We start from the raw sequence: 24,161 nt of genomic DNA, 5'->3' as shown, positions 1-24,161 counted from the left end.
CAGGTACTTAACCTACAGGCCAGTTTTCTACCAGAGGTGAGGTTTGGTGTACAGCCCCATAATCACTTTTTCAAATGACATTTGAGTCAAGCCAGGCTTTGCAGGCTACGGGGCAAATAATGGTGTAGAAGAGCAAAGGACAGCTCAGGGTGCAGCCTCTGGCTGCAGTCAGCCCTACAGCAGCTTTGACAGCCAAGCCATTCCTGCCCCCCCATCCCCTCCCTAAGAGGACCAGTTGCTCTTACTCAAGTTTAGGGCCACCCAGAAGATGCGGTGGCTGGATTCTAAAGCACAGAAGTCTTTGGCACACCCTGGCTCGTGGAGGAACTCCTGCCATACCCCACCCACCCAAATTAAGATAGAGCTGGAGGTCCAAAGGCTGGATCAGCTGTTGGTCCCCCCATGGCCACCAGAGGGCAGTGCAATCTGGTATGCCAGGAGATTTCGTGGAGGCAGGAGGATTTGACTCCACTCTCATATACCTCATAAATACCTGGGAATCTTCCACCCTAGAACACGCTGGTACAGATAAGTCGGGCCCAAGGACTGTGCATTTTGAAAATGTTCCTCGTGGAATTCCAATGTGCCCAGAATCTAGAAGAGGCTCATTCTCAACATGCTTCCCAGCCCTGCTCCCTCAGCCTTCAGTTCAGGATGGCCTCCATCTGTGGAGGCTGCACCAATGGCACAGGAGTAAAAAGTAAAGTTGGAAGAGGTAGCACAGGGATGTGGGTGAGGAGAGGTGGAGTCTGGAGACCATGACATGCTGGGAGGACACATCATGGGAGCACAATGGGAGGACGAGAGAGCCCAGCTTGAGAAAAGAGGCCTGGCCCCAAGCCTGACTCTTACTGTGCCCAGCCGCTATTTGATTTGGGGTTCATCATTTACCTGTCTCTGGGCCTCAGTGTCCTCATCTGGAAATTAGGTTCAGAATACTTCAATGCCCTAGGTATGTTGTAGATAATCCCACCACGATACACATAAAAGTGTAAGGTACTATACAGATTCAAAGAGTCAGCATAAAGAAACTGAGTGGCTTTCAACTAATTAGAAACTCAGGCTGTTCCACTGGAGTCATCAGGTACAGACCAAACCACCATATGACACAAACATCTATGATGGACTGAGACTAGGGAGGGGGAGACTGAGCCCAGAGCTCCCTTCCAGGACTTAGGTTCCCTAAATGCAAAGCCCAGATCTGGGGCAGAGGAGGCTGTGCCAAACACCTACCTCTCTCCCCACCTGCCAGGAAGTAGGTGCAGCGGTTGCCATCTGTCTGCAGCCCATCGTCATGGTCCCCCTGCAGGTAAGCCGGCACGGGCAGGTCACGGCCCAGCACCTCCAACTCTTTGTGGAAATTACAGTTGGAGCAGTTTTGGAGGAAGCCAAACACCAGCAAGTTTGTGATGCGCTCATCCTGGAGGCCTGAACCACTGCTGACCTAAGATAAAAAGGGAGTCAGGGAGATGCGTAGGAACCCGATCCAGGGCCAGAGGCCCTGTCTGCAGCTGAGCTTGACGGAAGGGCTCTGGGGACAGCTGGGCCTGAAATATCTTACTGGCCTAAGATGTCCAAATGACCCTGTGGGCGCAAGAGGACCCAGTTAGCAGAGGCCAAGTCTGCAGTGCCTGCTTCAAGCAGTTCCCCCAGTAGGTGCCAAAGAAAAAGCTCCAATTCTGCAGACATTTGCATGACATCCTGAAAACATTGAGCTGAGGTGAGCTTGCTTTCGGAGGCGGAGGTTCCAAAGGCTGTTTTAGGGAAGTCAGCAAATATCATCATTACATCCTTACACTCACATGCTTCTGCTAACTCCCATGTATCCTTTAGCAACTTCAGCCCACCCTACCAGCTATGCATCCAGCAGTTAGAAGCTCTTTCTTTTTCATAATCTTTGTGGGCTAAGATGGTATTGTGCAACCAGCCGATTTTCCATAAATCCTGGGCAGTAGTGACCGCAGATAATGCCTCCCTTTGGGCAGGCTTGGCTTGCTTTGGGAGTATATGCCCCTTAACCACAATCCGGCTGTATGAGGATGGCTCCCGCTCTAACGCAAGGGATTGGGGGCTCTGCCTGCCAGCTCCGTCCGCCAGCACCACTTGCTGCGGGAGCTCAGCTCAGCATATGCACTCTGGGAGCCAGGAGGGACGTTTCTGGGGTTACTGACTGCACCTGGGTCAGTGTTCTTGGCAAACAAAGGTGAGTGCTTGTACCACCAGCAGCCAGCTGTGCTCAGAGCAAGCCAAGACCTAGGATGAAAGAGGGAATCATCCAGAAAGCTAGGGATACTGAGATCTCCCAGGTAAATGTAACACACACACACACTCGGCTGTAAGAGAAGCTCAGCAGAAGATGAAGGTGCCGATAACATTTATTTGTCTTCTAAGTCCTGAATATTTTTCATTTAAAAAATTCAGAAACCTTTTAGGATAGTTTTTAGAGGGCAGATTGTTTTAAATAAATGAAATGTATAAAACAAGGTGCTTATGTATAGTTATTCAGCCTTTCCTTCTCCAGAATTATTTCTTAAAAGGGGGGAATAGGGGCGCCTGAGTGGCTCAGTCATTAAGCATCTGCCTTCGGCTCAGGTCATGGTCCCAGGGTCCTGGGATCAAGCCCCACATCGGGCTCCCTGCTCGGCGGGAAGCCTGCTTCTCCCTTTCCCACTCCCCCTGCTTGTGTTCCCTCTCTCGCTGTGTCTCTGTCAAATTAATAAATAAAATCTTTAAAAAAAAGGGGGGGGGAATATCATGTAAAAGCTCTGCTGGATCGAATCCTTACAATTCTGGTATGGTGAGGCCAGGCAGCAAAAGACAGCTTAGAAACTCAAAAATATCCTTCATTTCTACCTGAAGGAGATGTCCTGGCTAGGAGAGAAGAAAGGAGGGCTAGGGCAAGGTTGTGGGCTGAGTTACCACACACTCAAATGTTCAGTACCAGCTGGTTATAAAGCAGTTGGACAGACACTATTAGATGGGCAGGTCAAGAACAGGTCAGACTAAACCACGTATCAGAAAGTAGGCTCAAGAGCTGATAGTATTTAATTCCAAGAACATATAGAGCTTGTGACAAACAATATTTTCATATGACTATGACTTTTTCTTTTAAAAAAGATTTATTCATTTGAGAGAGAGAGAGAGAGCGCACAAGTGGGAGGAGCAGAGAGAGAGGGAGAGAGACTCTCAAGCAGACTCCCCACTGAGCACGGTGCCCAACATGGGGCCGGATCTCATGACCTGAGTTGGACGCTCAACTTACTATGCCACCCAGGTGCCCAACTGTGACTCTTTCTGATCTTCTAGTGATAAAAGTTGAAATGGATGTCTTAGAAGATGCAAGATTTGATAGCTATTTATCCTTTTAAATCACAGGAAAAAGTATATTAAGAGAAATGATCAAGGGGCACCTGGCTGGCTCAGTTGGTTAAGCGACCGGCTTTTGGTTTTGGCTCAAGTCATGAACCTCAGGTTTGTGGGATCAACCTCCCTCTCCTTCTGCCCCTGCCCCCACTCATGCTCTCTCTCTCTCAAATAAATCTTAAAAAAAGAAAAAAAGAAATGCAAAAGTAACTCTCGTGCTATAAAATCAGTTTCAGTGTAGAGAAAAAAATGGAAAGCTATCTGATGTGTTTTGAGAAACTGGAACAATCCAGGTGCCCAAACCTGGCAAAAACAGCACCATACAAACAGTTAAAAAAAAAAATCCAAATCAAGTGCCCTTATTTTGTTTCTCTAAATATAAAGAAAAAAAACAAAGAAGAGTGCTAAAACGGGGGCGTCGGGGTGGCTCAGTCAGTTGAGCGTCTGCCTTCAACTCAGGTCATAATCCCAGGGTCCTGGGATGGAGCCCTACATCGGGCTCCCTGCTCAGCGGGGAGCTTGCTTCTCCCTCTCCTTCTGCTGCTCCCCCTGCTTGTGCTCTCTCTCTCTCAAATAAAAAAAAATGAAATCTTTTAAAAATTAAAAAAAAAAGAATGCTAAAATGTGGATGAACAGTACCATAACAGTAAAACAAAACCAACCAACCAAACAAAAAAACCAAAAACCAAACACAAGATATGATACTAAGCGCAGTAAGTCAGACACATAAGAGGACAAATATTGCTTGACTCTACTTCTCTGAGGGACCGCGAGTAGTCAGATTCACAGAGACAGAGAGTGGAGAGGGGCTGCCGGATGGGGACAGGGATGGGAGTTAGTATTTAAAGGGGACAGAGTTTCAGTTGAACAGGTGAAAAGTTCTGGAAGTGGATGGTGGTGATGGTGTCACCACAGTGTGAATGGGCTTACTGCTAGGGAATTGTGTTCTTAAAAAAGGTTAAAATGGTAATTTTATGCTATGTATTCTACCACAATTTTTTAAAAACTGGAAAAACCTCAAAAGGAAAAAGTCAGAAAAATCTACAACAGGATGAAAACTGTGATGGGGGCCAAACTCTGAAATATAAGAGGAAACTGCTCAGTGTTTCACTGTGAATCCCAGCTCCACGGGACACTGGGCAACTCATGTGTCTATGTTTTCTCACCTTGAAGTTGAAAAAAAGAGAAAATGCTGGGGGTAATTCTGTCCCCCTTCCTCCCCCGGAGGGTTTTCAGGTGAAATGGACAAGGTGGACAAAAGCACTCGGGGAAGTTCAAGCGCCACACAGTGTGACATGGCAACACGGTTCTCAATGCAGACATTTCAACCATATGGGAAAGGACACAAGAGTTGCAAGTTAAAGGGGACAAGAATGGGGGCGCCTGGCTGAGTCAGTAGGTGGAGCATGCAGCTCTTGATCTTGGCATCCTGAGTTCGAGCCCCGCTTGGGTGTAGGGTTTACTTAAAAGAAATAAATAAAGGGGCGCCTGGGTGGCTCAGTTGGTTAGGCGACTGCCTTCGGCTCAGGTCATGATCCTGGAGTCCCGGGATCGAGTCCCGCATCGGGCTCCCTGCTCGGCGGGGAGTCTGCTTCTCCCTCTGACCCTCTTCCCTCTCATGCTCTCTCTCATTCTCTCTCTCAAATAAATAAATAAAATCTTTTAAAAAAATAAATAAATAAATAAAATAGGGGCGCCTGGGTGGCTCAGTTGGTTGGGCAACTGCCTTTGGCTCAGGTCATGATCCTGGAGTCCCGGGATCGAGTCCCGCATCGGGCTCCCTGCTCAGCGGGGAGTCTGCTTCTCCCTCTGACCCTCTTCCCTCTCGTGCTCTCTCTATCTCATTCTCTCTCTCAAATAAATAAATAAAATCTTTAAAAATAAATAAATAAAATAGGGGCGCCTGGGTGGCTCAGTTGGTTGGGCAACTGCCTTCGGCTCAGGTCATGATCCTGGAGTCCCGGGATCGAGTCCCGCATCGGGCTCCCTGCTCAGCGGGGAGTCTGCTTCTCCCTCTGACCCTCTTCCCTCTCATGCTCTATCTCATTCTCTCTCTCAAATAAATAAATAAAATCTTTAAAAAAAAAAAAAGAAAGAAATAAAATAGGGGCGCCTGGGTGGCTCAGTTGGTTAAGTATCTGACTCGACCTCAGCTCAGGTCTTGATCTCAGGGTCATGAGTTCAAGCCCTGTGGAGCCTACTTAAAAAAAATTAAATAAATAAATAAGATAAACCACAGTATAGCAGTAGACCTGCCCTATAAGAAAAACTAAAGGAAATCTTAATACGTACGTACATACATACATACATACACGTATAAGACAAGAATGGGCAGGTTTAAATGGCACCAAATAAAGGAATTTTGGATACTGAGAATAGATCTTTATCAGGACAAAAGGTGCTACTGGAATCTTTTGGCCAAACAGTTACCATCTCTGCTGAGCCTACCGTGTCTCAGGCCCTCTGGCTACCAAACTGAAAAATCACATGGTTTCCACCCTTCAGGAGGATATTCAACTACACCTTGAGAACCTGCCAGGTGCCAGGTGTTGCTATGTTTAGGGATCCAGAAACGGTGGGCCACCAAGTTTACTAACCACCAAATCCTTAGATTTTTTGCTGAAACCTTCCCCAATGGCCAGTGAGAACAAAAGGCTGATGCACACAGCATGCACACAGAGGAGCCCCTGGGGCTGGGGCCTCTACAGAAGCTGGCAGAGAAGGGAAGCAGAAAGACTATTAGTAAGCAGATGAATAAAGAGCTTTTGACTGGATATGCCATGATTCTCTCTTCCAGCCAGTTAGAAGGTGAGTACAGAGAAGGCAATTTAGGTACCATCCTGCTGAAGCCAGGGGAATGGCCTATATGACCTCAGGGTGATAACTTCCAAGAACTCTAGAGCTTCTGAAAGGTCCTGAACCACAGAGTTGCCTTGCCCTTCCGGGGAGCGACCAGGCCCAAGGTAGAGGGAAGTGGACAAGGAGACAAGACAGGTCTTTGTTCTCTTCTCTTTACTGTGCTCCTCTAAGTTGTGAATGTGAGGATCCTCCCTGCAGCATTGTCAAAGGGGCCAGCGGGGTCCCACACTGACGGCACACACACAAAGAAAAAGCTGGCCTCGGGCATGTTCACTCCCCCTCCCGAAGCATTTCTCCAGAAGAAGCCCAAGGGCTGACCTTAGAATCCATGGCACAGGCGGCCTGGCAGGGCTCCAACTTGCTTCCGGCTTTGTGGGTGTCCCAAGTCAGCGGCCTGAAAGAGGACACACATACACACAGGGTAGGCAGCTGTTCCCTGCGCGGACACCCCCTCCGGGACCCTCAGGAGAGAACTGAGGGAGCCAGCCTGGGCCCTGGCTCTAAGACGCTCTCCAGACATAGCAGCCAAGCTCACACCTCGCCCACCCCAACCACACTCACCCAGGCTGCTCCCTTCTCAGCATGGAGCCTGGGCAGCAACCAAGCCGACTCTGGAGTTTTCCTCATCTCAGAGACTTGCCAAAGCACTGAGAGCTCCCCAGGGTCGGTCTCCAACCTCAGAGTTCAGCTCTCCCACCCAGAGCTCACGGATAAGACCTCATTGATCAGGCAAATCAGGGCAGTCTAGTTTATGAATTCTTTCTAGGCAAATACTTACATTAGCGCATTTCCTACAAGAATAAAGTTAGCTTGGGCACCTGGGTGGTGCAGGTGGTCAAGTGTCCGACTCTTGGTTTCAGCTCAGGTTGTGATCTCAGGGTCATGAGATAGAACAAAAGGTGCTACTGGAATCTTTTGGCCAAACAGTTACCATCTCTGCTGAGCCTACCGTGTCTCAGGCCCTCTGGCTACCAAACTGAAAAATCACATGGTTTCCACCCTTCAGGAGGATATTCAACTACACCTTGAGAACCAGCTCCGGCTCAGTGCTGAGTCTGCTTGGGTTTCCCTCTGCCCCTCCTTGCGCCCCCCCCCCCCCGCCCCAGTGCACGCTCTCAAATAAATAAAAATCTTAAAAAAGAGAGAAGAAAGTTAGCTAATAAAGTATACCTAGAAGTTTTTAGGGCCTCTCGTTATTACTATGACTACTAATATGACCACTACCCAAGCCTTCCTTCAGCGTACAACCATTCTCAGAGCCTTCACATTATCTCTTCTGTTCCACACAACTAAGTTGAGAAGTGGGTAGTATACTTTGCTGATCCTGTCTTACTTGGATGAGAGAATAAGGTTTGGGGAGTAAGAGACAGCCAGGCAGACCAGTTCTCCCCACAGGCCACATGTTTCAATGGCATTCATATAGAAAGAGCTCTTATAAAATGTATATAAAGAAAAAGAAGCTTTGAAAGTAAAATGTTTTCTTAGCATTCAGTGGCCAAGAAAGAAAGAAGGAAAGAGAATGTAAATTTGACAATTACACAAAAGATTAAAGCTCCTCTATGGCACCTATTCCAAACTAAATCCTCCTAAACAACTGACCAGACAAAAGGCAACTGGGGATTGAGTTCAAAATGATTATGCCCATGAAGTGGAATATACAGAACATGAAAAGGATGAGCGATCCTGAACAATGGTTTCTACAGAACAGTCTCAACAATATAATACTATCTTAAAATGTATTTGCCTGTGTATGTGTGGTTTACACACAATATTAGGTTGAACCAAATGACATGGTCATTTTGTAGGATAAAAAACAGCCAAATCTGGCAATTTTATCTTGGTTCTTAAATGTAGAGGAGATAAAAAACAAGAACAGACAACCAACTCCTCTATAGGAAGCAAGGGTGAGGCTCCCACAGGCAAGTGAAAAGGGGGCCAAGATCAGCACTGATGGGAAACATGCCTTCCCCCACCAGGCGGCCACGCACACTTGCGGGACACAATTATTCTTAGATCTGTCCATCTCCCGGTCTCAGGTGCTCCTGTCGGCCTTCAGGGGTCATGCAAAGCCAGAGGCTGTACCCCAACCCTCACACTGGTAAATCTGGAAGAGCCCACACCCACGCTGGGTATGGCTGGGGGGGCCGGTTAAGAGCGAAGGACTCACGTGTACTTGGACAGACAGGGAACCAACAAGGACGCTGCATTATGGGCCATCTGCAGGCCCTCCATCGCACAGGAGGCAAGAGGCGGAGCCATTATCAGAATCAGGACAAAGAATAAAATAGAACATGTCCCTGTTGGCCACAGAAGCCAAACCATGTCCACAAGTCATTGCCAGTGTAAAGGTGCAGTGAAGAGAACCCTGGCCTCCACCTTGTTCTCTCAAGAAATAATTCACATATGGGGCTCCTGGGTGGCTCGGTCGGTAAGTGTCCAACTGTGGCTTCCACTCAGATCATGATCTCAGGGTTGTGAGATGAAGCCCCTGTGGCCACAGCTCCTGCTCAATGGGGAGTCGGCTTGGAGATTCGCTCCCTCTGCCCCTCCCCCCCCTCATGCCCATGCTTGCTCTATAAAATCAATTTTTTAAAAAAAGGGAAAGAATTCACATAAACATTTGTTTCCTCCAGACTTTGATACAGTCAAAATAAAAGGAAACCTTGCTTAGAATGGAGTCATGACCAGCAGGGGGGCTCTCTCATGCCCTACGACTGCTCATGAATTTCAGACCCAACAGGAAGAAACACAGCCTGTAAGTCTGACCCTACTTCACTACCCTGTTACCCCAGTAGGAAGAAGAAAGGTTTTCCTCCTGCCCCAGCCAACAACCCAGCCAAGGAGAGACTGGCATGGGTCAGCCAATGAGAGGCCGCTATACTCAGAATTCCTCGTTTACTCCAATGGGCTTCTGGCTTTTTTTTTTTTTTTAAGATTTTATTTATTTATTTGACAGACACAGCGAGAGAGGGAACACAAGCAGGGGGAGTGGGAGAGGGAGAAGCAGGCTTCCCGCGGAGCAGGGAGCCCGATGCGGGGCTCGATCCCAGGACCCTGGGACCATGACCTGAGCCGAAGGCAGACGCCCAACGACTGAGCCGCCAGGCGCCCCTGGGCTTTTGGCTTCCAACAGCCGTCCCAGCAGTCCTCTCCTTTGTTTTGAGAATTTACTATGGTTTTGCCATAACTTGCTTGTCCTGAATTACAATTCTCTGCTATTCCAGAATAAACCCACTGCTGCTGGTAAAATCAGTGGCAGTTTTACTTCCAAGGTTAACATTATTTGGTGATCAGAAGTGGGACTCACAGATCACCCCCACCAGCTGCAAGGCTGGGGAGCCAACACGTGCCGGGACCCACGAAGCCAGTCGGGCTCACTGCTTTCTCACTGACCCTGAAGTTTGAGGGTAAGTTTTCTCCTGGATTTCGAGTTCTGCGCTCTTTATGCTTGGGCATTCCAGACTTTATTTGGGACCTGTTTTAAGGCCTTGTCCTTTCTGAGAATACTTGTTTGGCCTTTGGTCTGACTCCTTTTCTGGAACCGACTGTTCTGTTGGAACTGTGCTGGCCTTCAGTCTGACTCCTTTGGGACCAGGCTATTCCTGTTGAAACTTTGCGGCTTAGGAACTTTTCTTTTTGCTCTAGAGAAACAAAAAACACCTAAGAAATGGTATCCCAGTCATACAAATGCCCCTCTTCTGAGGCCCTGGCCAGTTCTTTTTTGCTTAAAAACTACACTCCCGGGGCGCCTGGATGGCTCAGTTGGTTAAGCGACTGCCTTCGGCTCAGGTCATGATCCTGGAGTCCCGGGACTGAGTCCCACATCGGGCTCCCTGCACGGCGGGGAGTCGGCTTCTCCCTCTGACCCTCCTCCCTCTTATGCTGTCTCTCATTCTCTCTCTCAAATAAATAAATAAAATCTTAAAAAAAATTTAAAAACTACACTCCCTTCTCATGTACATTTCTAACTAAATGGACCGACTTAACTAAAAGTAATTTAGAACGTCAATGGCCATTATGAGGCACTTTTTCTCCCCAGACTTGTTTTACTCTAAATTAGAAAGCTGTGGTCCCTAAAAAGGGCAAAAAACTGAGTTAGATGTCTATTTTGATTGGTACCTTGAGGCTCCCAAATGTCAGGATTCTAGGTTTGCCTCTTTGCAAAATACTACTTTGAAATTAACTGAGGCAAACAGCTGAAAGAAGTCAAAACTGCTTCTGAAGCCCCCGCCCTCCTTGTTTCCAGATAGGAGGCAGCCACCTGTCGAGCACAGGTGTTGTGCCGTTTTCTTCTATTCTTCCAACCTCACTTTTCCTCTAAACCTCCTCTCCCCACTCTCTCCTCCCTTAAACCTATTAAAACTTGCCCCTTTATAGTTTTTTTTTTAAGATTTTATTTATTTGACAGAGAGAGACACAGCGAGAGAGGGAACACAAGCAGGGGGAGTGGGAGAGGGAGAAGCAGGCCTCCCACCGAGCAGGGAGCCCGATGCGGGGCTCGATCCCAAGACCCTGGGATCATGACCTGTGCCGAAGGCAGACACTTAATGACTGAGCCACCCAGGTGCCCCTAAAGTTTACTCTTCTGAGGATCTCAATAAACCCCAAGTTTCTATGTTTCTTGAACTAAGGCCAAACTGCCAGCCATAGTTAGTTTCCTAAAGTAACTGAGGGCCCCATAGGTTGCTAAAGAATTTAACATATACAAGCTTATCAACCTGGTTTCTCAGATTTTTATCAGTTCGTCCAATATGCTCCTTGGTGAGGGCCAGGCCAAACACTGGATGAAACCAGCCCGATGGGAACATCCCGAAGGGGATTTAGATAACCAAACCCCTAACTTTTGGCAAGGTGCTAGAAAACTCATTGGGAAATGTTCACAAGCAATTACAGTAGCTTTTCCTAAGCCCTGGAATAAAATTCAGGTTTGCAAACAAAGCCTGATGAACCTGTTCATGACTATTACAATCAACTCCAAAATGTTTTTAAAGAAAGTTCTGGTCTTCCTTTGGATGTGAATCCACATGGGTAGCATTTAATTGCTTGTTAATGGGCTAGTTTTTCTCCTTTAGTTAAAAAGGACCAGGATGGGGCACCTGGGTGGCTCAGTCTCAGGTCATGATCCTGGAGTCCTGGGATCGAGTCCCCACCAGGCTCCCTGCTCAGCGGGGAGTCTGCTTCTCCCTCTGACCCTCCCCCCCCTCATGCTCCATGCTCGCTCGCTCTCTCTCTCTCTCAAATAAAATCTTAAAAAAAAAAAAAAAGGGTGGAATGGGAAACTCCAGGATGGGATGAGAAACTATGTACGCTCCAGATTTAATTTGCCAGAGCAGCTGGCTGGCATCCAGGTAAGTCACCTAAAAGAAAGACCGCTAAAATTCTTAATTTTCAACTTCGGCAAATGAAGGCTCCTGAAACCAAAAACCTCCTGGTTTCTGCTGTTATTGCAAAGAGCCAGGACACTGGAAAAAAGACTGTTACAAACTTAAGCACTTCAGGAGCCTTTAACCCCATCGCCAGCCTTCCCGGGATCCCACTTCCCAATGATGAGGCTCCAAGGAACTACAGGGGCTCTTCCCAATCCTCCCTCTTAATTGGCTCCGAGAAACCACTCTGCAGACCAGGAATTAATCTGTGTCCGTACTGACACCACAGCTGTACTCTCGGGGCTGGACCCCACTGCTATAATGCAGCCTCCCCCGCAGAGTACTAAAACAGCTCAAACAGTAGGGGTCTCTCATAAACCTCAACACGTTCCTGTCTCTGAACCTATTCCCTCTGTCTAGACCCTTTCAGAGATACACAGCCTTTTCTCCTTCGTTCTCCCACTGCTATTCATTTGCTGGGCTGAGATTTTTTTTTGAAAAGTATCAGGCAGGAATGTCTTTCTCCCAAAAGGGGTAAATAATTCTAGAATTTGTTAGTAGTAATCAAAACAGCCAACCAGAAAAATTAGATGAGCCTTTGACATCTTTTGTTTCTTCTCTGATGGCACTATAGCTGAGTCTGGAGACACTGATCATTTACTCCTATCAGATCAGTTACATTCCTCTTTATGGACAAAATCTTCAATGGATAGATAATTGGCAGAAGCCACAGCGCACCTCCCATCAAGATTCAAAGAAATCCCTCAAAACCTCTCCTCGGCATTAATCCACATCATATAAACAAAGACATCCACGCACTTCAAGGCATTAAGCCCATAACAGATTACAAGGCTCAGGCCTCATTACTTCCTACACTAGTCCCTGGAATGCCCCTGTTTTACCTGTGAGAAAACCCAGGGGCCAAGGATGGAAGTTAGTCCAGGACCTCTGAGCAATAAATAACACTGTTATCCCACGGCACCCTGTCATCCCTAACTCCCATATATGCTACTGAGATCCATTTCCACTGAAAGCAGATTTTTTTCACTGGAATTGATCTATACAGAGCTTTCTCAGTATTTCCACTGATGAAGAGGAGAATGGTAAATACCATGCTGCTTGTGCTACTGCCTGCAACTCCTTCTGAAGTCACTGAGCAGCACTTTTACCCCTGGCTGTGTCAGCCCAACAGGCGGAGTTACACGCCCTTACTCAAGCTTGTACCTTAGCCAAGGGTAAAACTGCAGACATTTATACCGATAGCCCATATACCTTTGGTGTGGCTCGTGACTTTGGAATATTATGAAAACAACGAGGTATCCTTGCCTCCAATGGGGATACGATTTTAAAAGGCTCCTATGTCCATAATTTACTGGATGCCATACTTTTACTGGCTGCTCTGGCTATTAAGGTTCCTGGGCATTCCAGATCAACTCCCTAGAATTCAAAGGAAGCCACCTTACAGACAGCTTCACAAAAAAAACAAAAACAAAAACCACGCTTTCAAGGAAACCGGTAGCCAAACCTCTGTCATGTTCCAAAGGGATGTTCTCACCAATGATAATTTGGAAAAACTGACCAGAGACACTCAGTTGACCCCAGAGAGGAAAAAAACAATATTGGAAATGTAATAATTGTTCAATGGTTTGATAGAGAACTCTGATTTGGACCAAATAATCTGGCCCTACCAGAAATTCTAATATTTCTATCCACCACTGTACATGCATTAAACTGTTGATCTACTGACAAAATGACAGCATTCATGAACCAGTACTGGTAGGAAAATATTAATAAGGCCACAAAAACTGTCCACCTCACTTGTCCCACCCGTCCAAAGTACAATCCAAGGAAAGCTGTTCAGGTTTTTAGATGGTTTTTATATGGTTTCCCCATCTCATGGATGTTAGGGATAAATGTTTTAGTCATGCTTGTATGTTTTCTCACTGACCGAAAGCTTTCCCTTTTACACTGGCAAATGCTTCTCCTGTGGCTAAACTTCTGTTAGAAAAGATTATCCCTGGGGTGCCTGGGTGGTGCAGTCAGTTAAGCGTCAAATTCTTGGTTTCTGCTCAGGTCATGATCTCAGGGTCGTGGGACTGAGCCCCGCATCAGGCTCCACGCTGAGCATGGAGTCTGCTTGAGATTCTCTCCCTCTGCTTGTGCTCTCTCTCAAACAAATAAAATAAATCTTAAAAAAAAAAAATTATCCCTATCTGAGGAACCCTCTCAAACTTCAAAGTGAACAGGGAACCCATTTTACTGATCAGGTGCTTCGACAAGTCTGTGCTATTTGATTGGTTTTATACTTTCATTGTCCATACCTCCATTAATCCTCAGGGTTGGTCAAATATACTAACAGCAGTATCAGGACTCCGCTGGCAAAATGTGTAGAGACCCTCCAAGTACCTTGGCAGAAAGCATTGCCACCAGTCCTTCCAAATCTCAGATCTACCTTACAGGAAATCACAGACTGTCACCCTTTGAGATAGTCGCAGGACATCCAATACACTTGGCCCCTGCCTCCTCTGATCCACAGCTGATAAAAGGAGATCTACTTCAAAATTGTAAAGGCCTAATTGCTTCTATTAAAAACACCCACGCTTCGGTAATGCAATCTTCTCCCAGTGCGTTCCCAGGAGCTGGCCACCTGAAGCATCACATCTTGTACCATGGAGATTTTGTCAATTGGAAAAGACACCTCCAGAAAGACTCGACCTTATCAGAGACTGCTAACCGACTCTTAAGCCATCAGACTCCAGGGAAAAGACTTCTGGATTCACATAACACATCTACAGAAAGCACCAGACTCTGGCTCGACCTGCACACCCCCTGCTGACCTGGAAGGGAAGTTCTGGAATTGAAGCAGACACCACCGGGTGAGACAGCTTTCCAAGAGGTCTGGAGCAGGCCTGTATACCTTTTTCTCACTACTGCTTCTCTCTCTTTCGTGGAAAGATAATGTCCTTACCTGCATCTCCCAGCCCCTATGAGAGGGGGAAACCTCCTCTTTTGATTATGGCCTTTTGGAAACAACCTCATCATGATTCTGGGACTCATTTCTCACTTGCTTTTTCTGAAGGGTTAAGAAGACTCAGAATTCACAAAAGCCTTCTTTTACCTAAACTATTAACTGACTCTGGATTCTTACCCAAATTAATGGCCTCCAGGAGTGCCTGGGTGGCTCAGTCTTTAAGCCTTGGCTCAGGTCATGATCCCAGGGTCTTGGGATCGAGCCCCGCGTCGGGCTCCCTGCTCGGCGGGAAGCCTGCTTCTCCCTCTCCCACTCCCCCTGCTTGTGTTCCTTCTCTCGCTGAGTCTCTCTCTGTCAAATAAATGAATAAAATCTTAAAAACAACAACAACAACAACAACAACAACAAAACAAATTAATAGTCTCTGAATTTGCAACTTCACAGGCTATATTATCGATAAAACATTTTATTCCAAACAGCTCTTCTGAGATATAACAATACTGATTTAAAACTTCACCTAAGTTTTGCTCTTCTGCAAAAAGTCCAACAGCTATGGCTGTATTTTTACACCTGCACTGAATCTTCCCAAGTGTGCTCAGTTGCATCTTTCAGTATGCTCTGGCTGTACCCAGCTGTGTCCCATATTGTCCTTTCCTGGTCCCTTTACAAGCAGAAACTGCAGAAGGCATGCCTTTGTAGGGAGAACATTTCTCCCTGATGTCAGAATTAAGTGCCAATAAATATTTCAGCTGGCTACTTTCAGAGTTAGAGTCCTGGCTTAGAACCATCATACAATTTGGAATTCATTTTACTTCTTCAAACAGAAATTAAAATTGAATTTTAAGTTTTGTATTTTGTTGTCTGTCAAACTTTCTAAAAATGATGTGCCCAGTAACATGATGCTGGTTCAGTGCTTCAAGATGATCTCCAATGCTTACATTTTGATAAATTAGACTATAGGTGGGAAGTGCCAGACAGTTCTCCCTCCTAACCCTCGTTATCAACCGTGGCCTTAAGAGATTTCCAACTGCTACGCACTTTCCCTCCCAAGTAGGACATGACAACCAGGGAAGGTCCTTCTAGGCACTAAGGAACAAAACTACTACATACGGAAAACCTGACTCTTGATCAGCAATGCTTTCAAAAAAGATCGTGATCAAAAAAGGGGAAAATGTGAAAATTAATAAAAGGAAACCTTGGTTAGAATGGAGTCAGGAAGCCAGCAGGGGGCGCTCTCACACCCTGCCAGTAGATACTACTTAACTACCACTGCAGAAGGTAGGTAGGCTTCCCCCCACAGCCCAGCCAATGAGAGTCACTATACTTCAAACTCCGTTTCATCCACTGAAATTTTGTTTCTAACAGCCCTCCCAACCTCCCCCTTTCCTCCATAAAAGAGTGTTCCTCTCCCTTGTTCTAGGGACTTGCCTATGGCTTTGGCATGGCTAGCTTGTCCCAAATTGCAATTCTTTGCTATTGCTAAATAAACCTATTTTCACTGGTAAAAATAACTGGCAGTTTTATTTAAGGTTAACAATACACACATCCACATCCTCAGGTAGACTCTGTCTTCCTTCAAATTGTGGTATTTCCGCTTCAATAGGTATTTTTCAAAAAATGTTTTATTTTGCAGAAGTTTGTTCTCAACCAGGGATGACTTTGCTCCCCCCCTCCCAAGAACATGTGGCAGTGTCTGGAGATATTTCTGGTTGTCTGGGGAGTGTGCTACTGGCATCCAGTGGGATGCTGCTCAACATCCTACAACAGGGCACGCCCCAGAACAAAGAATTCTCTAGCCCAAAGTGTCAACGGTGCTGAGGCTGAAAACCCTGTTCTACTGTACATATACCCCAAAATACAATTAATGCCTTATTACTGGACATTTATAGTTCCCATTTTTTCACCATTAAAAACAGGGCTGTGATGAATACCCTGGTGTGGTGTTTTCCTACTAAGTCCAGAATCAAAGTAGATAGATGTGAAAATTCAGCGTATGCACAGGCCTCACAGTGGTCAGAGACAACAGGGACTGTAGCTCAGCTGGGCTGTGCCCAGGTCACACAGGCCTCAGGGTCACTGCCACAGTACCCCGGGGATGTATGGCCCAATGGGGGTCTTTAGGAAAGGGGGCTGCACTCCCACGCCTGGCTGAGCAGGGCCTGGGGGGATGCATAAACCTTCAGGGCAGAGTGTCTGCCTGCATCTGGTTTACCTCTGGCTTCACTGCTTTGTTACTCAAGAAGAAACTCAAGGAGTCAGCTGTCAGCTGTTAGCAGGACTAGGCGTACAGGAGTGAAGACCCACGGAAAACCTCAAGGGCTTTGTGCTATTAATGGCTCCATCCTCGAACCCCAATTCCTAACCAAAGTTGCCAGCAAGAAGGAAAACTCAAGCAGCCAAGAACTGATGTCCTCTCCTTTCTGAGATCCAGCAGGAAAATGGCAAGGTAGATGGAAACGGGAAAGAGCAAGCCACTGGCTTCCCCCTGGACGAGGCTTTCCAGTTACCTAGCTTGTTCACAGCCAGTATTTCACCGGTCCCGAGACACACCTATGATGGATGCAGCCTGGGACTTGAGATTCCGCACGGCTGGTTTCTAGGAGATCCTCTCTCCCCCACCCTTATCAGTCTAGGATTCTGAGGTGCACGGAAGGCAAATATTATTACTCGTTACAAGACCCCGGCAACCACCACATACTGACAACATCGGAACACACCAGCTACAGTGCCGGGCTCATCTCTGCTTGTGGCTTCTCTCTATTCTTCATGACATGCCTGTAAAGAAGGCACTTCCACCTCAATTTTCAGAGTCAAGGCTGAGACTGGAGGCTGCCCAGTGAAGGCAGGGAACACAGCACCTGCAGAGCTGCCCAAGGCTGGGGTGTGGGGCAAATTGGTGCCCACCTCTGGGCCTGTTTTCCATGAGAAACATAAGCACAGTGGGTACCTGATGTGTGTCTACTCAGACTCCAATCCCCTTTCCTAAGGCCTGAGAGCCCTACCCTGGACACCAAATGTCCCTGTATTAACTAAAAACCCCAAAGTTCACCAAAAAACAGCCCAACACCATCCCATAAAGTCAGTCAATTTGGGCGCTTGGCCCAAAGGGAGGCAGGAGCAAGTATACACAAGTGCCCCGGAAGGACAAAGGTTTTATGAGGACAAAACCTTGGCAGGGCAGGCCTCTCCTTCCCAACATAGATTCACCTGTGTCCCCCCCACCACACTCACCTCCTCACCAACCACCAAGCAGACCTCAAGGTTACTAAACATTACACGGGGGGCATGCTACAATTATGCTGGGAGAACCCAACTCTGCATGACCCCAGCCCATCACTTAACCAGCTGTGTGTCTGTGAGTATGGCTTTCATCAATCAACAACCCACATTGAGCTCGTTCAATGTGCAGGCACGGTGCATGCAGCTGGAAGAACAATGGAAAAATGACCCATTGTGGGCGGCAGGGGGAACACCTGGGTGGCTCAGTCGGTTAAGCATCTGCCTTTGGCTCAGGTCATGATCTCAGGGTCCTCAGATGGAGCCCTGCATTGGGCTCCCTGCTCGATGGGCAGCCTGCTTCTCCCTCTCCGCCGCTTATGCTTTCTCTCATGCTCTCACTCTCTCAAATAAATAAAATCTTAAAAAAAAAAAAAGACCATGGGGAAAGATATCTCTTTATCTATATACAGTTGACCCTTGAAAACAGGGGTTTAAACTTCGTGGGTCCACTTATAACACAGATTTTTTACAGTACTGTAAATGTATTTTCTCTTCCTTATGATTTTCTCAGTAACATTTCCCTTTGTCTAGCTTACTTTATTTTTTTTAAGATTTTATTTATTCACTTGAGAGAGAGACAGAGAGAAAGAGAGCACAAGCAGAGGGGAGAGGCAGAGGGAGAAGCAGACTCCCAGCTGAACCAAGAGCTGGACCGTGAGATTCCATTCCAGGACGTGGAGATCATGACTTGAGCCGAAGGCAGATGCTTAACCATCTGAGCCACCCAGGTGCCCCTCTCTAGCTTACTTTATTATAAGAATACATATAACCTACAAGATATCTGTTAATTGACCATTTGTGTTATCAGTAAGGCTTCTTGTCAACAGTAGGCTATTAGCAGTTAAGTTTCTAAGGAGTCAAAAGTCATATGTAGATTTCTGACCGTGGGGCTGGAAGTGGGGGACTCAGCGCCTCTACCCCCATGTTGTTCAAAGGTCAACTGTGTGTGTGAGATGTTCACCTTAAAAAAATTAAACCGCTTAGGCAAAACCATAGGCAAGTCCTCGGCAAGGAGAACACTTGGAGAGGAAAGGGGGAAGCCGGGAGGACTGTTATAATAAACAAAAAGTCCACTGGAGTAAAAGGGGAGCTCCAAGTATAGTGGCTTCTCACTGGCTGAGTTATGACAGTCTCTCATTGGCTGGGCTCATTTGTCCTCTCATCAGTCCTCCTGCTCGGGCAGTAGAGTTGGGGGGGGCCCTCGCAAGGTACCCTCTCTTCCTACTAGGTCTGCACATGATGGCGCCCCCTGCTGGCCTCCAGATTCTATGTTAGTGAGATTTTTGCTTTATTTTCACCGTATCTATATATATCTATGTATCTTATGTATCTACATCTTTTTTACAGCTAAGTATATATGAAGATATATCTATTTTTATAGATAGACCTAGGTCTATATACAGTTGACTCTTGAACAATGTGGGGGTTGGGGGGGCACTGACGCCTGTGCAGTCAAAAATGCCCATATAACTTTTTTTTAAAGATTTATTTATTTATTTGACAGAGAGAGACACAGTGAGAGAGAGAACACAAGCAGGGGGAGTGGGAGAGGGAGAAGCAGGCTTCCCACTGAGCAGGGAGCCTGATGCAGGGCTCGATCCCAGGACCCCGGGATCATGACCTGAGCCGAAAGCAGACGCTCAACGACTGAGCCACCCAGGCGCCCCGCCCGTATAACTTTTAACTCCCCCCAAACTGAACTAGTAATTTAAAAAAAAAAAGATTTTATTTATTTATTTGACACAGAGAGAGAGAGACAGTGAGAGGGGGAACACAAGCAGGGGGAGAGGGAGAAGCAGGCTTCCCACGGAACAGGGAGCCCAATGCAGGGCTCGATCCCAGGACCCTGGGATCATGACCTGAGCAGAAGGCAGCCGCTTAAGAACTGAGCCACCCAGGTGCCCCTGAACTATTAATGTTGACTGAAAGCCTTACTGATAATGTAAACAGGTGATTAACACATACTTTTCATGTTATATGTATGATACATTGTATTCCTATAATAAAGTAAGCTAGAGGGGCACCTGGGTGGCTCCGTCGGTTAAGCGTCCAACTCTTGATTTCAGCTCAGGTCATGATCTTAGGATTGAGATCGACCCTCCATTAGGCTCCGTGCTGAGCATAGAGTCTACCTGAGATTCTCTCTCTCCTTTCCCTTTGCCCCTCACCCCGCTCTCTCACTCTTGCTCTCTAAAATGAATAAATAAAACCTTTTTACAATTTTAAAAATTAGGGTGCCTGGGTGGCTCAGTCGGTTAAGCGACTGCCTTCAGCTCAGGTCATGATCCTGGAGTCCCGGGATGGAGTCCCGCATTGGGCTCCCTGCTCAGCAGGGAGTCTGCTTCTCCCTCTGACCCTCCCCCTTCTCATGTGCTCTCTTTCTCTCTCTCTCAAATAAAATCTTTAAAAAAATTTTTTTTAATTAAAGCTAGAAAAAAAGAAAATGTCATTAAGAAAATCATCAGGAATGCCTAAATTTATATATGGAAAAAATCTGCATATAAGTGGACCTACACAGTTCAAACTCAAAGGTCAGTTGTATATCTGTGAAAATATAAGTATTTTTATGTTTTCCCCAGACCAGGGATCCAGAAGAGAAAGTGCTATCTGGAAAATACAGGGACAGGGAGTTCACTTTTCTGGGCCTCGGTGTCCTCCTCAGAAAAATGGGTTTGGAGAAGGTGGATTTTCTTTTTCTTTTCCTTCTTAAATGAACATATTAAAGATTTTATTTAACTCATTTAATGGGGGAAACAGTAAAATGTTAAAACCACTCAAAGGAATCAAAGATCCATAGCCACAGGCAATGGGAAAGCTGAAATGAATTTACAAACACACCCCAAACTAGTCAATATCCACAAGGTATTCCACTGGACAGCTCATTTGCACTTCTATGAACAATCATTTGCATTAGTATCAGTTTTCTGCAACTTACAAAGATGTAAAATAACTCAAAGGCAATAAAACGCAAAGAAAACCTAAAAGACTACAGTTTGAACATCCAGGTTGGGTTTTTTCATTTCCTATTTCAAAGTCTTTCACAGTTTTTCCTGACAGTCTTCCTGCCTATGATAATCATCTCAAAGATTATTCTTTGACATAAATAAAGGCTGGTCTCATTCCACAGTCTTGGTAGTTTACATCAGTACAGCAAGAGTGTTCATTAACCAGTTAAACCTATAAAAGTTTCTTCTGCAAACTTAGAGCCACTCAATATTGAACTACTAAAGCCACAGAATCAACTTCTGACCAGAGACTTTCATAAGGAATCTCGGACCGGACTTTTAAACACCTTATTATTTGAGACCTGAGGGCAGGAAACCAAGCCTAACCAATTCCAGGTTTCATTGGCAATTCCTATAAATGTGAGTGAATTCCTCTATGGAAATAAAGCCCAACCTGGGAACAAAGGCTATTTATCTAGACACTTGAATTTGGCAGACTCTCAAAGGCAGGCAGAGGAGTGGGAAAGATTTACAGTGAAGAAAAGGTGGGGACTTCAGGTGTGCCCCAACTGGAGGCTGGTGGCACCCTGTGTGACTGGTTAGGGGTGCATATTTGGTTTTTTCTGGGTAGTCCTAAGTTGGAAGCAAGGACAAACAGTAGGCCTTATTAATGAAGGCCATTAGGGGCCAATTGTTACAGAAGTTATTTTTAGCTTTCTGGATTGTCACCAGAGACAGATGTCTGATTTCTAGCACGCTGCCTTCCTGAGCTAGTCATTATGTAAGGAGGGGTTATGGTTTCCTGGGTAGGTTGCTGCAGGTGATGTGTTCTGCATTTACGTACGGTCTGGCCACTGTCCATTTATATAGTCAGTCTCTTGCCTCTCTTATTCAGGTCCACCAAGTATCTTAAATTCCCTGGCCTGTCAGGAAATGACCTTCCTAACCCCCTGTACAGCTAAGGCCCTATCAGCCAGGGGCTGGGCAGGGTTCCTGGCAAGGCTTTGTAGGCACTGGCTCCATAAAGTAAAAAGTGGTTTGTCATGACATGCGCATCATGCAGAAATATGACATTCCAAGGAAGGCCCTGGTTACACTTATCAGCTTGTCCAATTATATCCTGTTTAAAAAAAGGACAGTATGGCAGTTTTGAGGCCACACACTTGGTGCCTGGACCTGTTTTGAGAGCATAAACAGAACTATGGTTGTATTAATTGCATTATTAACTCAGCTCCACATTCTGTTATGTTCCCTAATTATGTTTCAGCATGATCAATCATTAACTTTGCCTTTTTACCCCTACTCCCCGTTTACTCATTGATCGTAGAAGCCTAATGGTAGGGGGGGGCACCTGGGTGGCTCAGTTGGTTAAGCATCTGCCTTCAGCTCAGGTCATTATCCCAGGGTCCTGGGATCGAGCCCTACATCGGACTCCCTGCTCAGCGGGGAGCCTGCTTCTCCCTCTCTCTCTGCCTGCCGCTCCCCCTTGCTTGTGTGAGCACACATGCACACTCTCTAACAAATAAATAAAATAAAAATAAAATAAACCTAATGGGGACCGGATGGTAACATCGGGCTTGATGTACCAGGTCCCAAATAGTGCCTCATTGTTCGGAAGAATGCTTACCTCTAGGTTGTTGAGCCCCACCCCCTTAAGGTTTCAAGAAACCCCTTCCTCTCCTCTCAAATATATAAGCTGTCCTGGGCGCCTGGGTGGCTCAGTTGGTTAAGCAACTGCCTTCAGCTCAGGTCATGATCCTGGAGTCCTGGGATCGAGTCCCACATCGGGCTCCCTGCTCAGCGGGGAGTCTGCTTCTCCCTCTGACCCTCTTCCCTCTCGTGCTCTCTATCTCTCATTCTCTCTCTCTCAAATAAATAAATCTTTAAAAAAAAATATATATATATATATAAGCTGTCCCTAGGCTCAGCAGGGTCACTCAGCTTTGGAAATGATCCCGATTTCTCGTTGGATTGCCCTTCTGATAATAAAGATTTCTTTGCTTCAAAGCCAGTATCTCAGACATTAGATTACTGTGTATCCGGTACACAAACAAGTCTGAGTTTGGTAACAGTTTCTCAAAAAATTACACACAGAATTACCATATGATTTAATTTATATTATTCTGCTTCTGGGTATATACAGAAAGGAAGTAAAAACAGCAATTCAAACAGATATTTGTACACCCATGTTCTAGCTGTACTATTTACAAAAGCTATGCAAATGTCCATAGATGGGTGAATGGATAAACCAAACATGGTTTTATCCATAGAGTGGAATATTTTTTTAAAAGATTTATTTATTTATTTGTCAGAGAGAGAGAGTGAGAGCACAAGCAGGGGGAGCAGCAGGCAGAGGGAGAAGAAGGCTGAGCAGGGAGCCCGGTGCGGGGCTCAATTCCAGGACCCTGGGACCATGACCTGAGCCGAAGGAAATGCTTAACCGATTGAGCCACTCAGGTGTCCCAGTAGAGTGGAATATTAATTCAGCTTCAGAAAGGAAGAACAAGGGGTGCCTAGGTCCCTGATGGTTAAGCGTCTGCCTTCAAAACAGGGAGACTTCACAGGAATTCCAGGGCAGGGAAGAAGGGTACGTGAGTGAGGTGGGGGGCAGGAGGGCAGCAGAGAACTAGGTATCATTTTTAAGTGTTTCATTTCAGTTTCGCAAAGCAGAGTCTATTAAATTGTTGTGGGTTACAGACAGTACAGGCAGCTTAAGGAGTTTCCTCATGTAATCTAGAAAATGGAAACGAAACCTCAGCAATATTCCAAGCAATCCCCACAGCACAGTTTCCCACACAGGTTTGTTGTGTCCTATAGAAATCGTGCTTGGCAGCATTTGAGGCCAGCAGGCCACTTCCATGGCTCTGTCAGTCAGTATCCAGAGTAAAAAGTGCCCTGAAAATCCTGACTCTGAGCACTGGTGTCGTCTGAAAGTTGTTGAAGCCATGCTAACTCAGAAGTCTGTTTTTTTAAGTATTACTAGTTTAAGGTACTTGGTATAATCCTTTTCCACAAGGCCTTAATTCTGTCCTTTGTTGGAGATATACATATATACACACACACACATCTACAGGTGGCAGAGACTTACTGGTTGTGATTAATTCATTTCTCCAACTGGTAATATAAGAATGGAAGAGAGACAGATTCTCTTTTTGGGTATGATACATAACTATTTCATAACAAATTTCATCACTTTCCCCTGAGAATAAAAACATAATATGGGCAGAAAGGCACTGCCATAAAGCAAACGTTTTCTGAAATATTTGCATTCATAACATTTTATCTGCACAAACGTAACCAAGGTAAGCCCGAGCAAGCACCTCTTCTGATCCGACAGCTGCTCTTTGCACGCAGCCCTCACAAGACTGACACTTCAAA

General features: G+C 46.1%; 1 protein-coding gene across 4 annotated transcripts in view; it reads right to left on the bottom strand.

Annotated features, from left to right (window-relative positions):
- The window catches only part of BID (BH3 interacting domain death agonist), a 48,102-nt gene that overhangs the window by 11,940 nt on the left and 12,001 nt on the right, over window positions 1-24,161 (bottom strand). For all 4 annotated transcript variants that reach the window (XR_015768812.1, XM_088025845.1, XM_088025846.1 and 1 more), the window contains 2 exons: window positions 6,541-6,616; window positions 1,234-1,444 (listed from right to left, as the gene is read on the bottom strand). Coding sequence is in view for 3 of the 4 variants with exons in the window: in XM_088025845.1 (XP_087881971.1) it covers window positions 1,234-1,444; window positions 6,541-6,552 (223 nt within the window). In the remaining variant the exon portion in view is untranslated. The remainder of the gene's footprint in view (window positions 1-1,233; window positions 1,445-6,540; window positions 6,617-24,161) is intronic.

Source organism: Eumetopias jubatus, unplaced genomic scaffold (assembly GCF_037043125.1).
Source record: "Eumetopias jubatus isolate StellerSeaLion01/CBP00866 unplaced genomic scaffold, mEumJub1_p1.0 scaffold_8, whole genome shotgun sequence".
Lineage (NCBI taxonomy): Eukaryota > Metazoa > Chordata > Mammalia > Carnivora > Otariidae > Eumetopias > Eumetopias jubatus.
Note: the sequence above shows the minus strand (reverse complement) of the source record. Positions and strands in the feature narration are given on the sequence as shown.